Here is a 14,867-nt window from a genome sequence, read left to right as displayed (position 1 = left end):
AGTCACGATCTTAATAAGTTTTTTTTCCTTTTACATAAGGTCTGGCCAGCAGGCCAACTGAGCCCAGCGTGACTGGCCATAACTAGACATATCTGTCTAGGTGAAGCCACGCCTGTTTTTTAAAGGCCTGACTTGTGCTTGTGGGGCCCAGCCGTGAGGGGCTCGGCTGGGGGTGTTCACTGTCATTCAAAAAAAAAAAGCATTTGGTATATGCATTAGAATTTCTGAAATGAGTTGTGAATGTATTTTGAATTGTTCATATGCTTTGACTCATTAAGTCATGCTTACGCAAAGTGTTATTTCAGTTTGTTCTAGAGCATGTGCATATAATAAATGTATGTATGCAACTATGTAATTGAATCTCTAGATTTCTGTAAGTGTGGTTGTTTGATCCTTATGCATGTTAATAAAGGAACTTATCACATACCTATTTGACATACCCGACTTGTTTTAGTCTAAATGCAAATCAGTTATCACACGCATACACAAACTTCAAATGTGGGATGTTACAGTATGTGCTTATGTGGGTGTGTGTCTCATACTTACTTGATAAATGAAAACATGTAAATTGCATAGTGGAGTAAATTCTTGCATATGAATGTTATATCTCACACACATTTTTAATTAGGTAAATTGATATATATATGTATATATATATATATATATGTATATATATACATGAATGTGTATTTGGAAAAAACATGTGACCTTGTTTACATGTGTGGCATGTGGTTATAGTTTTTGCATATGGTGCATCGATAATCAAAATGAATCATCGTGAGCCTAGTGGGCCTCAAGATGTGGTTGCTTCTCCTTTACTTTTAAATACACCGCAGAAATCACATTTACTTTTATTGCATATATTGCACCATTCTGTGTGTTTCCACGGGCGGGAGTCCCGGGATGGTTCTCACAGAGGAATATGCGCGTTGTTGCCTTGTTTGCATGCTGAATTGCAAATTTAAGAAATGGGATAAAAATAATCAAATAAAAATAAAAGAACAGTGTAATATACTTTCTAAGGTGTCTCATCGAGAGTATGAGACTTTTGGAGTTACAGTTTGGAGAAACCGAAAGAATACAAAAACTTTGTGTGCATTGTTGTTGCCCCTAAACCCGATATTGATGTTCTTTCTCCTTGCTATGGTTTTAGGGAGAGTCTGTCACTTTGCTTGAGGGTGATGTATAGACACAACTGCTGTTTTGGTATACCAAGAAAATGATACTTATAGATGGGTGGTCTCTGGTGTCTCCGACATTAGATGGGTGGTCTAATGTTCAGAAGGTTGTTTTGGTCAAAGGCTTAGTACATAACACAGTAATAGAATACAAATTGTGTGCTAGGCTACCCTGAGAACCTAACTTGACATCAGGGATTTTACTCGTTTGGTATATCCGCGGGCAACGGTAATTAAAAAGAGAGACTTAAATTGTGTACATTTAATAAGAACATGCATATGAAAAGAAAATTCTAATAAAAGGTAATAATTTACTCATGCATTACACTGAAGCCATGCATATTTCTGCTATACATTAGATCATGCATGTTTACATGTTTTCTTAACTGTTAAATGTTGATGAATGCATAATGATGTTCCCTAAAGCATGTTAAATGATTTTATTGCTTAGATTGTGATCCTTGTTATTTATTAAATATTCTCTCATGCTTAATGATTGTCTTTATTGCATGAATGCTTAATTAAATTATGTAATTGTCATAATTGCATTCTTTTAAATTATTGCATGAAATTTTATCTGTATTCTTTAGCTCACTTGTTTCATTAGAGGTACTTGTGCTCAGGATTTTGGTTCTGACACCCTACTTCTATGGTTTTTTGCAACCGCAGGTGATCAGTGAGGCGACTAGCTTCTGAAAGAGCTAAGAGTGTCACACTTTTGCTGGACCATTTATGGAGGGACAACGTGACTCAGTTTTCTTTATTTACTTTTATATCATTTAAATAACTTTGATATGTCTTTTGCTATTATTGTTTAAAAATATTTTCTTTCATATTTAATAAATTATGAGTTGCTATGGTTTGAGATGATAAATGTAAGATCCATTGTGGTTGGTTGGGTTATTCAATGTTAAGTGGAATTGTAAAGGCCCCGGGTTTCTGGGAATATTTTTGAATGATTTTAAAAAAAATGACCACTTTTCACGGGTATGAATTGAGGTCAGTACAAGTTTGGTATCAGAGCCACCACAAAATCTTACATGTTTATCATCTCTTTAACATTAAGTTTTTAAATTTTGGTAAATGAGCCCTGTCCTGAAGTGTCAGCAAGTTGTGCCTCGTACTCTAGAGCAGTCTCCTTTACTGGTAAGGCTATTTAATACTTTTATTTAAGTATTTAATCTCTTATGCTTATATGCATTCATGGTTAATTCTCTTTCTGTGTATATTAAGAATCTTGATGTAATTGTATGAAAGGATTTATTTGGGATCAACCCTAAGGGGGTAAGATCGATAGGAGTCTAATTTTTTGTAAAAAATATATGCGTCGTAGATGTCGTATGCACATAGAGGTGCTTCATCTTTCACTAGGGCTCCCACGAACTGGCAGAAGCAGAGGGATTTCATGATGGATGTCATCCACACCCTGACCGACACCATGATGGTACAGGCGACACAAACAATACAGGCGGCACAGGCGACATAGGCTATGCAGGTGGCACAGGCTGTGCAGGCAGCTGCGCGTGACCCTCCTATTGAGGTTATTTCAAACGCAGGCGGTGTTTTCTTCTAGAGGTTCCTAAAATTGTACCCGCCAACTTTTGTGGGCAAGGCCGATCCAGAAACAACCAAGAGTTGGGTCGAGAAGATTGAGTGGGTGTTCGATGTCCTACCTTTCTCTAAGGATAAGAAGATACCTTTTGACACACACCGTCTGAAGGGTGATATCAAGAAGTGGTGGGACACCCTACGAAGGGTGAAGTTCGCCGATATGGACGTGATTCCCTGTAAGGTGTTCAGGGAGGAGTTCTTGGACACACATTTCCTCTCTTACATCGAGAAGCAGATGCAGCAGAAGTTCCTCGACTTGACTCAAGGAAACATGAGTCTGGTGGACTACACCACTAGATTCTGGAGTCTCGAGAGGTACTGCCCAAACCTTTTTAAGAATGAGAAGGCGAGACTACGGATGGGTAGTGGGAGGCCAACCCACTACACTGGCGGATGTGATTGAGACTGCGGCGGTCCTGAACGAAGAATGGAAGAGGTTCAGGGGCGACTCGCAGAAGAAGGGCAACAATGGGGGTAGTTCGACTAGTGGTGCGAGGAAGAACCCACCCGCAGGTGTGAAGAAGCAGGGAGGTAAGAGGCAGCAAACCCATGAGGGATATCAGCAGGGTGCGCAGCAGGGACAACCTCAGCAGGGGAAGGCCCAATCAGTGTGTCGCAGGTGCAACAAAAACCATCCTCTGATTTTTGCCAAATGTTCAAGGGAGTTTGTTTCTAGTGCTAGTAGTCGGGACACATTGCTTCCTACTATTCGAATAAGCCAGCGGCTCAGGGAGGACAGCAACAACAACAACCACAACGGAGGCTTCAGAAGCAGCAGGGTCAACGAATGACCAACAAGAGAGTCTATGTTGTTACGGCTACTACAAGGGGAAATCAGACTGATCTGATCAAAGGTATCTTCTTAGTTGTCGATTATTAGGCTCGTGTGATATTTGATTTTAGTGCTACTCACACTTATTTGGCATGTTCTAATTCAACGACGAAATTCTTTTAAGGGGGTAGGGATGTAATATCGCGTATTCTTGTACTTAGTCATTTTATGAGATTTTCAAAAATTTGGCTAAGTCTGAAAGAAAAATCGTTTGAGGCTCAATTTTTAAACTGAAGTCTTTGAGTCTCAGCTTGGCCTAGGTCCCATCAACAAGGTCGAGACGAGCCAATCGAAATGTGAGGAAGAGTTTTATTTTTTACTTTTAAATTCAAGCAAAAATCAGGTTGTTTTTGGGTGAAACTCAAAATTTGATATTTGTATAATATGTTGTTGGATGCGTCTCGGAATTCTGAGTGCAATAATATTTTATTTTCCTTGATTCGGGTTACGATTGACCCAAAAATCAGATTTTTCTGAAAAAGGAGCAGTTTGTCGAAATGGATCTGGAGTTTGATCAGATTGGATCCAAGGCCTATGATCCGAATTAATATGGATATGGATTCTATTTAAGTCAAACTCAAATCTGGATTTGATCCAGGTCTTGATCCATTTTTGTTTTGGGTATGGGTTTGGATCTTGGATCCGGATCTGAATCCAAATCCAAACCCAATGTTTTTCCAGCTTTAAATTCAATATAAAGCTTTAATTTAGGGTTAAATATGGTTAAGAAGTATTCTGGGTTCATTTGGCTATTTTTGGAAACATTTAGATCATTTTTAATTAATTAATAATTTATTTATTTATTTATTTATTAATGTTAATTTTGAATTTTACTTTAGGGCTGAGCAGGACTTCTTAAAAGAGTCATTATTCTTACTTAAGGAAGAGTTTTATAAAAATTAGAAGTTTTAAAAAAAATAGAAAAGTCAACTTTTTGAAGAGTTTCAAAAAGTTTGAAAACTAGGTAGAGAAAGAGTCCCTTTTTGGGAACTCTTTGACAAAAGGCTGGAAAAGCAGGAGATGTCATCCCCTCTCCCACTCATTATATCAAGAAAAAAAAGGAGAGAGAGAAGAAAAAAAGAAGGGAAAGATAAGGAAAGATGAAAAGGGAAACAATGCTTATTTTCTTGTTGTAATAGTAGTAAAGGTTGTAGAAAATTTTCAATGTTGTTGTTTGTATTGATTCAGGTTTTTGAAAAGTAATGACATGCAAAATCACTGTTGGGTTGGCAGGTTTATTAAAATCTCTACTATGGACATGGTGTCTCACTGTAGAGGGGTAATTCCATGTGTACAACTAATTTTTGTTCATGTTAAAAAAAAGGGGAGGGAGGGAGGGGGGGGTCAGTTGGGTTGCCTGCTAGGCCTTGGTAGCAGCCTACACAGGCCCTAATAGGACTTGTGCTCTGGCTATCAGGACTAGGTTGGCCTGATAGTCCAGCACATGACCCAGACTGGTTGGTTGGACAACCGAGAGCCAACTGAGTTGCTTAGCTGAGTTTGTCGGGTCTCATCAGACCAGGTCCAGCCACTCGGCTGGACTGTGCTAGCTGGCCAGATATGGCCAACACCCATCTGGGTGCTGACCATGCCTTAAAAAAATTTATAATCAGTAATAAAGAATAATAATAACAACAAAAACAAAGCAGAACCCAGAATTTCTTGTTTGAGCAACAATGTGGCTTGATCTTGATTCTTAAGTTAAATCCCAAATTCAAGTAAGCGTGTATACTAAGCTTGAGTTGTTCACACGTAGCTCCATTCCTTCACCAGTTCTACCCTCACATCTCCAGTTCAATTTAGATGCACATGATGATAGTAAGTTTTTACTTACCCCACTAGAATTTGCATTACTCATGAATCAACGTATACTAAATTGGGAACTTGATTTGCACTGTTGATTGAACAAATGGTAAAGTAGGGAATCACTCCTTAGGAATAATTACATGTGAATAGAAGTTTACTTCTTCAATAGTTTTCCCAGTAACATCAGATGGTCATTTCGGAATTGCATTGACTATAGAAGGTGAAGCTCTGTAGTCTCAAAGGAAGGTAACAACCGAACAAAGTCACGATCTTAATAAGTTTTTTTTTCTTTTACATCAGGTCTGGCCGGCAGGCCAGCCGAGCCCAGATCGACTGACCATGTCTAGACAGATCTGTCTAGGTGCAGCCAGGCCTATTTTTAACAAGCCTGACTTGTGCCTGTGAGGCCAGCCGAGAGGGGCTCCGCTAGGGCTGTTCACTGTCATTCAAAAAAAAAAAAAACAGCATTTGGTACATGCATGTGAATTTCCAGAATGGGTTGTGAATGTATTTTGAATTGTTCATATGCTTTGACTGATTAAGTCTTGCTTACGCAAAGTGTTATTTCAGTTTATTCTAGAGCATGTGCATATAATAAATGTATGTATGCAACTATGTAATTGAATCTTCTGATTTCTCTAAGTGTGGTTGTTTGATCCTTATTCATGCTAATAAAGAAACTTATTACATACCTACTTGACATACCCTGCTTGTTTTAGTCTAAATGCAAATCAGCTATCACACGCATACACAAACTTCAAATGTGGGATGTTACAGTATGTGCTTATGTGGGTGTGTGTCTCATACTTACTTGATAAATGAAAACATGTAAATGGCATAGTGGAGTAAGTTTCTGCATATGAATGTTATATCTCACACATATTTTTAATTGGGTAAATTGATATATATACATAAATGTGCATTTGGAAAAAACATGTGACCTTGTTGACATGTGTGACATGTGGTTATAGTTTTTGCATGTGGTGCATCGATGACCGAAATGAATCATCGTGGGCCTGGTGGGCTTCGAGTTGTGGTTGCTTCTCCTTTACTTTTAAATGCATCACAGAGATCATATTTACTTTTATTGCATATATTGCATTGTTCTGTGTGTTTCCACTGGTGGGAGTCCTGGGATGGTTCTCGCAGAGGAATATGTGAGTTGTTACCTTATTTGTATGCTGAATTGCAAATTTAAGAAATAAGATAAAAATAATTAAATAAAAATAAAAGAATAGTATAATGTACTTTCTAAGGTGTCTTGTCGAGAGTATGAGACTCTTGGAGTTACGGTTTGGGGAAACCGAAAGGATACAAAAATTTTGTGTGTATTTTTTTGCCCCTAAACCTGATATTGAGGTTCTTTCTCCTTGCCACGATTTTAGGGAGAGTCTGCCACTTTGTTTGGGGGTGGTGTGTAGACACAGCTGTTGTTTTGGTATACCAAGAAAGTGACACTTGTAGATGTGTGGTCTCTAGTGTCTCCGACATTAGATAGGTAGTCTAATATTTTGAAGGTTGTTTCGGTTAAGGGTTGAGTACAAAACTGAGTAATAGAATACAAATTGTGTGCTAAGCTACCCTGAGAACCTAACTTGACCTCGGACATTTTACCCGTTTGGTGTATCTGCCGGCAACGGTAATTAAAAAGAGAAACTTAAATTGTGTGCATTTAATTGAGACATGCATATGAAAAGAAAATTCTAATAAGAGGTAATAATTTACTCATGCATTGTACTGAATTCGTGCATATTACTGTTATGCATTAGATCATGCATGTTTACATATTCTCTTAATTGTTAAATGTTGGTGAATACATAATGATATTCTCTAAAGCATGTTAAATGATTTTATTGCTTAGATTGTGTTCTCTGTTATTTATTAAATGTTCTCTCATGCTTAATTATTGCCTTTATTGCATGAATGCTTAATTAAATTATGTAATTGTCATAATTGTATTCTTCTAAATTATTGTTTGAAATCTTATTTGTATTTTTTAGCTCACTTGTTTTATTAGAGGTACTTGTGCTCAGGATTTTGGTTCTGACATCCTACTTCTATGGTTTTTCGAAGCCGCATGTGATCAGTGAGGTGAGTTGCTTCTGGAAGAGCTATGGGTGTCACACTTTTGCTCGATCGTTCACGGAGGGACAGCGTGGCTCAGTTTTTTTATTTATTTTTATGTCATTTAAATAACTCTGATATATCTTTTGCTATTATTGTTTAAAAATACTTTCTTTCGTAATTAATAAATTTTGAGTTGCTTTGGTTTGACATGATAAATGTAAGATCCTTTGTGGTTGGTTGGGCTATTCAATGGTAAGTGAAATTGTAAGGGTCTCAGGTTTCTGGGAATACTTCCGCAATGGTTTAAAAAAAAAATTGCCGCTTTTTCACGAGTACGAATTGGGGTCGTTACACTAAAATTGTCTTAGTCTTTTCAAGTCTATGTAACCCTTCATTCTTGACATGTTGATTATGAGATTTTTTTTTATTCTCAAGATTTTTTTAGTTTTCATATTTTGAGCTCTTGTGTTTAACTTGCAAGTTCAGGGGGAGGTCACCTGGTCTTGTGAAGCATTGACTCTTTTAAGGTTCAAACCTAGTTGTTGCGTGCAGTCACACTAATTCTTAGTTCACATTTTTTAAAATCTTGCGGTGAGGCAATTGAAGTTTTAAAGATAGGAATCGTAAGAATGTGCCTCTAGGTTTGAGATATCGGATTTTCAAAATCATGTTTTTAGCTGCAGTCTTCTAACAAAATTTTGGGTCACCACATTTGTGCATAAAATACAAGGTGATGGTAGAACCCCAATACTGTTAAAAAAAGGTGATACCATATCTTGTGCTACATAAATTGTAATTTAAAATTGATAAGAGGATTACCATGCCTCTTTTACATAATTGTCTGAGAAAATAAATGAATGAACAAAGGAGAGCCTAGCTTGAATAATGTAGTCCAACCAACATGAATTGAGTAAGCGTTCTCGCCATTTAGCAAACTCAGCACACTAGGCAGGATCTGTTCACCAGTTTCTAAAGAAGCAAGAAACCACACGCACCATAAGCAAATATATGCATATCAAGCATTAAATATATCCATACCCTACAAATATCACGAGGATCCAAACCTCGGGTCCGATTCAATATAAGGAACGGATCTAACTGGCGTTCATTTTTCCTATATAAAGGATGTCAACCAGATAACGTATCTGATTTGTTATGCTGGACCTCAATACGGGGCAGCCAAGGTTGATCCTGATATATATCAAAGATTTAACTGAACCTGGATCCAGTCACTAAAAACTAGATGCGCACGCTAACGCTAGCGACAACGAGCTCATGTCTCGTAGCATGGGTCCTCGTGATCAACCACATGGCGCTGTTGCATGGGCCCCACACTAGTTGGATACTAGCACCACTTCAAAAAAAACAGAGAGACCAAATTAGGTGCAATCACACAGCACAAATGCAACGTTTCGCTACACCTGAGCGCCCTCCATCTTCCCCTACAGCTTGTGAGTCGTGGAACTCAACAGCAGATGGAAGGCAATCAGATGCAGCACGGCACATACAATGTGATTGCACCTGATCCCAATTCAAAAGAAAAAGAGGAATCATTGTGAGCCCACAGAAGGCACTTCTTTTGGTGCATGTACATTGCACCGCTGATCCCCACGCCTCAAAGCGGTTTCACCTCATTGGTCCTTCCTATCATGCAAGAGATGACAGACGACGGGATCCAAACATCAGAAATGTCAATAAAGCAAAAACAATAATATCGCATGGCCCACAGCACCTGAGCGTGGGTCCCACTCAAAACTTCAACGCAACTAGGGCCCTGACTGGGTTTATGAGGTTGCTTATGTTTGGATCCCATCTCTTTCCCATGATCAATGCACATCAGAGAAACCATCAAACCTAAGAACCACACAAGAAGATCCCAAGACTCAAAAGAATGATCATATAAAACTTACAGTGGCTCATTATCGCATTTGATAAGCTGGCTTGAGCTCCCCATGAAAGAGCCCTTTGGAGAACCCTCCTTCCAATATACCGTTATGGAGTTGCACTGAAACCACAAGAACCGCACGCTTTGCACGTTGTGAAGGGTCTTCAATTGCACCACCGCCGAGATCCATACGTCGAAGTCGACCGCCCCGGCATCGCCATCGCCTGCCATTAGTCCGGCCATCCATTCGGCAGCATACATGGGCTCCATGGCCAAGTGGGTGCTGATGGTCGTGCTGTTGAGCTTCTGGTGGTAGAACGGGACTAGGTTGGTCTTTGCAATGACCTCGCCATGGTAGACGAGCGATGCGCTGATCTGCCGGTAAGTGATCCCGCTATACTTGTTTGGATTGTTAGCGATTATGTTTACGTCCCAGCTCGAGGAGCGCCGGGGGCCGGAGACGTTGAATCCGGTGACAGCAATGGAGAAGCTGGGGTTGCAGGGGCTGGAGGCCATGCAAAAGACAATAAAAACGGCGAGGATGGATATCATGAGCACTGCCAGACCAAGATAACCAAAGGTGTTTTTGGAGCCATTAGGGGCAGAAGTCCTTGGATGGGGGCAGTGTTTGGGGTCGTGGATACGGGCAGAAGAGCTGGTTATGGTAGGCTTAGGTTGCACCGCCATTGATCGCATTGAGGAGGAGGAGGAGGAGAGTTTCAAAGACCCACCGCACATGGGAAACCCTTGGTACATATAACAAAGTGAGGCCCACACATTACAATATGACAATAACTGCTCTGTGTTGGGCCTCACATCACAAAACACGGCATGGTGGTGCTTGTGTCATGCAATAAAGCGGCTGCATTACATTTTTCGTGAAATGGGATTTGTCTCTCCTACTTTGACATGCCATTGTCTCTCATAAGTGGTTCGTTTCCACCGGGTTCACCGATTGGGTTTTTCAATATTATCAGCTTTTTACTTCAGCCCCCATTCGTAAACGGCGTCAGGAATTGAGTCAAATGATCTGTGGTCAGTCGGCTCCTAGGCTTTCCATATACGATTTGCAGTAAAAAAAAAATATTAAAAAATTATTTTCCCTCAAAAAATATAGGATTTATACATCTTATCTCGTAAAGGTGAGAATTTTCTTTTAACAATAAGTAGAGATTCAAGTTATGCAAAGATATGGTTCTGTGTCGATGCGTGTACCACCCAATACGCCACTTGGCGACACACGAGTTTGAATTTATTTTTTTAGAATAAGACACTAGGGCACACATTTCTAAATTTTTAGTCAGTAAATAAATAAATTACTTTTAATATTTTAACATATAAAAATGTATTTTTATTAAAATATTACTAAAAAGTATTGAAAAGAATTAATATATTAAAATACCTATACGTGTTAGAATCATGTTAGCATGTCATAGCGTGTCCAACTCATGTTGCCCGGGATATGGAATGTTATTGGGACAAAGATATGAGCATTATTAACGCAAACCTAGGTGGATGTAATAAAGTTTATTCTTTCAGACCGGGGACAGTTGTGCACAAGTCCCACCATGAAAATATTTGGGTCTTCGAACTTAGCTTACAAAGAAGTGCCAAACTTACACTTGGAATAACAGTGTAACGCCTCAATTTTTAAATTGAAAATTTAATGATTTTGTTTTTTTTAAATCTTTTTACATAACGGCAAAAACTTTTTTTAAATACGGTTCAAGTCTTTCGCGGGTTACAGAGACAACACACACCACATGTAAAACTAAAATAACTAAAATCAAATCATTGTTTGCATTTAAAATAAATCAAATACTAAACATTATCAGTAGAGCTTAATCAAATAAATAAATAATAAAATATCAAATCCTCTCAAAACCGTAAAAAACTATGACCCTTTTGACGCTACCCCGAGTCTACAGTCATCACTTTTTAGCCTACTCATTATCTGAAATACTATAAGTAGAGACATAAGTCCATAGCCTCGGTAGGTAATCACCAAACACGTGAACACAAATATTTCAATCACAAAAATAAACATTGACACATTTTTAGATAACATCTAAATCATGCAACATCATAATATCAAAATCAAGCATAATTCACATCTACGCAACTAATCATGCTTGCATTTATATTACAAGATAAACATGCTACAGTGCATCATGCCAATGAAATAATCATTTCTGCGCATACTAAAATATTTTAATAATTCTATTTTGATTTCTTATGTTTCACTTTTTCTCCTGCTCGAAGGTACACTCTCGGGTTCTTAACTTTGATCCAACCAATCCAATGATGGATATATTATGCCATGCCTTTTATTAACCTCATTGAACTAAAGAATCTCCCAACTTACATCAAAGTTTCACTGGAGCGGTCTGTAACCGAGAGAAACTCATAGTGGTCCTGCGCGAAATTGATTCCTACTCTACAGATATTTTGGACATACCACCTAGAACACATGGTAGTCTGAGCCCCCTACGACCGAAGACAAGGGACCAGGATATGTCGCCGCTCTCCAAAACAACTCAATGATCATTCGGTCGTGTGTATCCTCACTTTCTCCAAAGTGGGCCTCAGTCCAAAGGACCTGTTTTGAATGAGTCATGGGTGTTATTTAAGTATTAGGCTCATAAAATAAATTACATGTGCTCACCGCACACGCACTCGGGCTCACCAGCCCAATCTTCCCACTGTAGATGCTATAAGCAAGTTTGTTTTGACCTATCTAGATTTTATAGTTAACACTGTGAGCCCAACCTCTATGAGACAATTATGTGATTATATGTGCATAAATATTTTTCTGTCTCTGGTGCACCATGTGCACCCATAAGTTTCACCGAACCTTGGCTTACACCAAGCCACACACATGCTCATATCACACATCCTTATCACCATGTCATATGCTCACAGACATAAATAAAGGCTGCAATCATATGCAATTCATGATCATGCTTAAACAAAAAATAACGTGTATAACAATTTACTTTACACTGATCATGCCTTATGATATTCAATGTTCATTAGTATCCATGTGATATGAATGATTATAAATCAAGAATAACGTAGAATACATTCAGTTTTCATGCATATCAACTCAAATTTTAAGATAAATATTTATAATCATGTTGTATAATGAAAAATAAACTTAGACATCCATACATGTCATAATGTGTAAATTCGGATATCTGTCAACTCATTTTTGGAAAACCCACTGAAACTCACAGGAACCGAATTACACCTTCTCAATTTTACAGAAAATACCCCCATGTCGCAGAAAAATAGTCCAAGAAACATAACAGAAAAATTTATTATAATAAAATCAAGAAAATTTCGAGACAAAACCTTATTCAGAAAAAATATAAGACAGATCCGGTCAACTGCATAAATTTATCCTGGTTTGAGAAATTTCTTCAAACCTACAATTTTTTTTTGGCAAAACTCTTTTTACAGGATCTTCTTATATATATTACCTTTCATCTAGATTTTTTTCAATTTATTTTCATCAGTCTTGGTTGGGTCTTTAGAACCATCAAAATCGTGGGTCGTAACAGTCCTGCAGACAGGGCAGAAGACCAGTACTCTATTGTAATGAACATTTCGACCCCAATATTGATCCAAACAAAGTGAAACAAGATTCTAAATTCCAACCTTGAATGTGTAGAACACTCCAGTATTTTTATTTTTATTTTATTTTTATTTATTGACTTTTTTTTCATGGAGATATATATATTTTTTTTAAATAGATCAAAATAAAAAATATGGACAGAAAAGCTAAGATTCAAACTTATGCAAGATCTATAAAATAAGAACAAGATTCAAGGTAAAAATTCATACAATCATAATTTTTGATACTTTAAACATATTTACATCATCATATAATACATATTTGCTCATATTCATGCTAATCTTGCTAAAATAATAACATATATCATTTAAGAATTATAAAACCTTTAAGAAATACCTCAAATATGATTGCATCTATGCCAGAATGATAAGAAACCCCAAACAATAATGAAAACATGGATTTTTTATGCATTAATATGTTGTTTAATCATGTTAAATATGAAATAATCCATTATACATGCTCATATCAACTTTATTTATCAAAAACATTAAAACCCTAAAAATATTTTTGTCAAAACCTTTTTTTAAACATTTTTTTACATACAAGAACATGTATTCAAGCATATAGTGAATTTTCAAAACTTATAAAACTTATCTTTCATCAATATAACCTAAGATTAACATATTAAATATGCTGGAACAAATAAGATCTAGCAAAGAACAAGAAAGGAGCTTTCCCTAAATCATTTTTCACAAAAGAAGCCCGAAAATCATTTTGTTTTAAAAATCATTTTTCTTTTTTATTCCATGGCAACAAAGATTCATAAAAATGTATTTTTTAGATTGAAAATCAATCTTAGAGAGATGTTTTAAGGTCTGATCTATCCCACGCATATTTCACGCATTTGAAAAAATTAATGCCTACGCCATTGATGTACCTACCTTAATCGGGTTCTCAAATATAGATCAACCTTCGTCTCCTATCTTTAAACCTTAAAAGTGCTTCAATGGCTGCTGGAAAAGCTCCAAAAGGAAGAAAAGAAGAAGAAGAAGATGGAAGAGAAAGAGAGATTAGAGAACTCTAATGAGAATATGAGAGATAGAGAAAACTAACCTTATTAATCCTTCTCATAAGGGCCTCTATTTATAAATGGTCTTAAACAAGAGTCTCATCTCTAATATAAGAGATTAATATCTATTAATTTTATTTATTAATAAAATAAGTAAATAAATTATAGGTCTTAATTCAATAAATTTTGAAATTGCTTAAGCTATAAAAGAAAAGTAGAGACTTCTTACTCTGGCTTGGGCTCCAGTGATATGATAACCTTTCAGTAGGCCTACAAACAAAAAAACTCATTAGAATTCGATGTTTAAATAGTCGATTTGATAGTCCTCAGAACGTAGATCATCATGGTGATCTTAGATCTAATAATATGCACACAAATCAGCAAAAAAATTTAGTTGATATCAAAAAATATTAATTTTTCACCTACAATTAGGCATGAACTTCGATCAATGATAAAACACTCAAATCAACACCAATTTGGGCATGTAGATATTCAATTTTGATGCCCTCAAAATAAAAAATGTCAAAGTTGACTTTGATTTAATAGATGAGGTAACAATTCGCTGAAATTTCTATTAAAACAATAATAACGTTGTTTAGAGCATACGACCCTATGGGTGCAATATAATGAGATTAAATTTAAATATCCTAAGTTATATCTAATCTAATCCATCTCTAATTAGATCCAAATATCATGGATTATATCCAACCTAATTAGGTTATATCCAAATACCATTAGTTAATTCCACTACCTAATTTAAAGTCCAAATCCATATTAGACTCGAATGCTAAGATTTAGATCTAAGTCCAATATCCATAATCTAAAAATATTAAAATCGTTTA

At 36.8% G+C, this 14,867-nt stretch overlaps 1 protein-coding gene across 1 annotated transcript; it reads right to left on the bottom strand.

The window, feature by feature from the left end:
• Positions 1–8,883: 8,883 nt before the first annotated feature.
• LOC149816992 (uncharacterized) lies at positions 8,884–10,066 on the bottom strand. Its single transcript, XM_089986999.1, has 3 exons — positions 9,405–10,066; positions 9,330–9,348; positions 8,884–9,015 (listed from the first exon to the last, which is right to left on the bottom strand). Exons 1-3 carry the CDS (start codon positions 10,064–10,066, stop codon positions 8,884–8,886), a joined length of 813 nt encoding a protein of 270 aa, XP_089843125.1.
• Positions 10,067–14,867: the final 4,801 nt, after the last annotated feature.

Source organism: Nuphar pumila, chromosome 14, assembly GCF_984573655.1.
Source record: "Nuphar pumila chromosome 14, dmNupPumi1.hap1.1, whole genome shotgun sequence".
In the NCBI taxonomy this organism is placed as follows: Eukaryota; Viridiplantae; Streptophyta; class Magnoliopsida; order Nymphaeales; family Nymphaeaceae; genus Nuphar; species Nuphar pumila.
The sequence above is the reverse complement of the archived record's forward strand: the minus strand, read 5'-3'. Positions and strand labels throughout refer to the sequence as shown.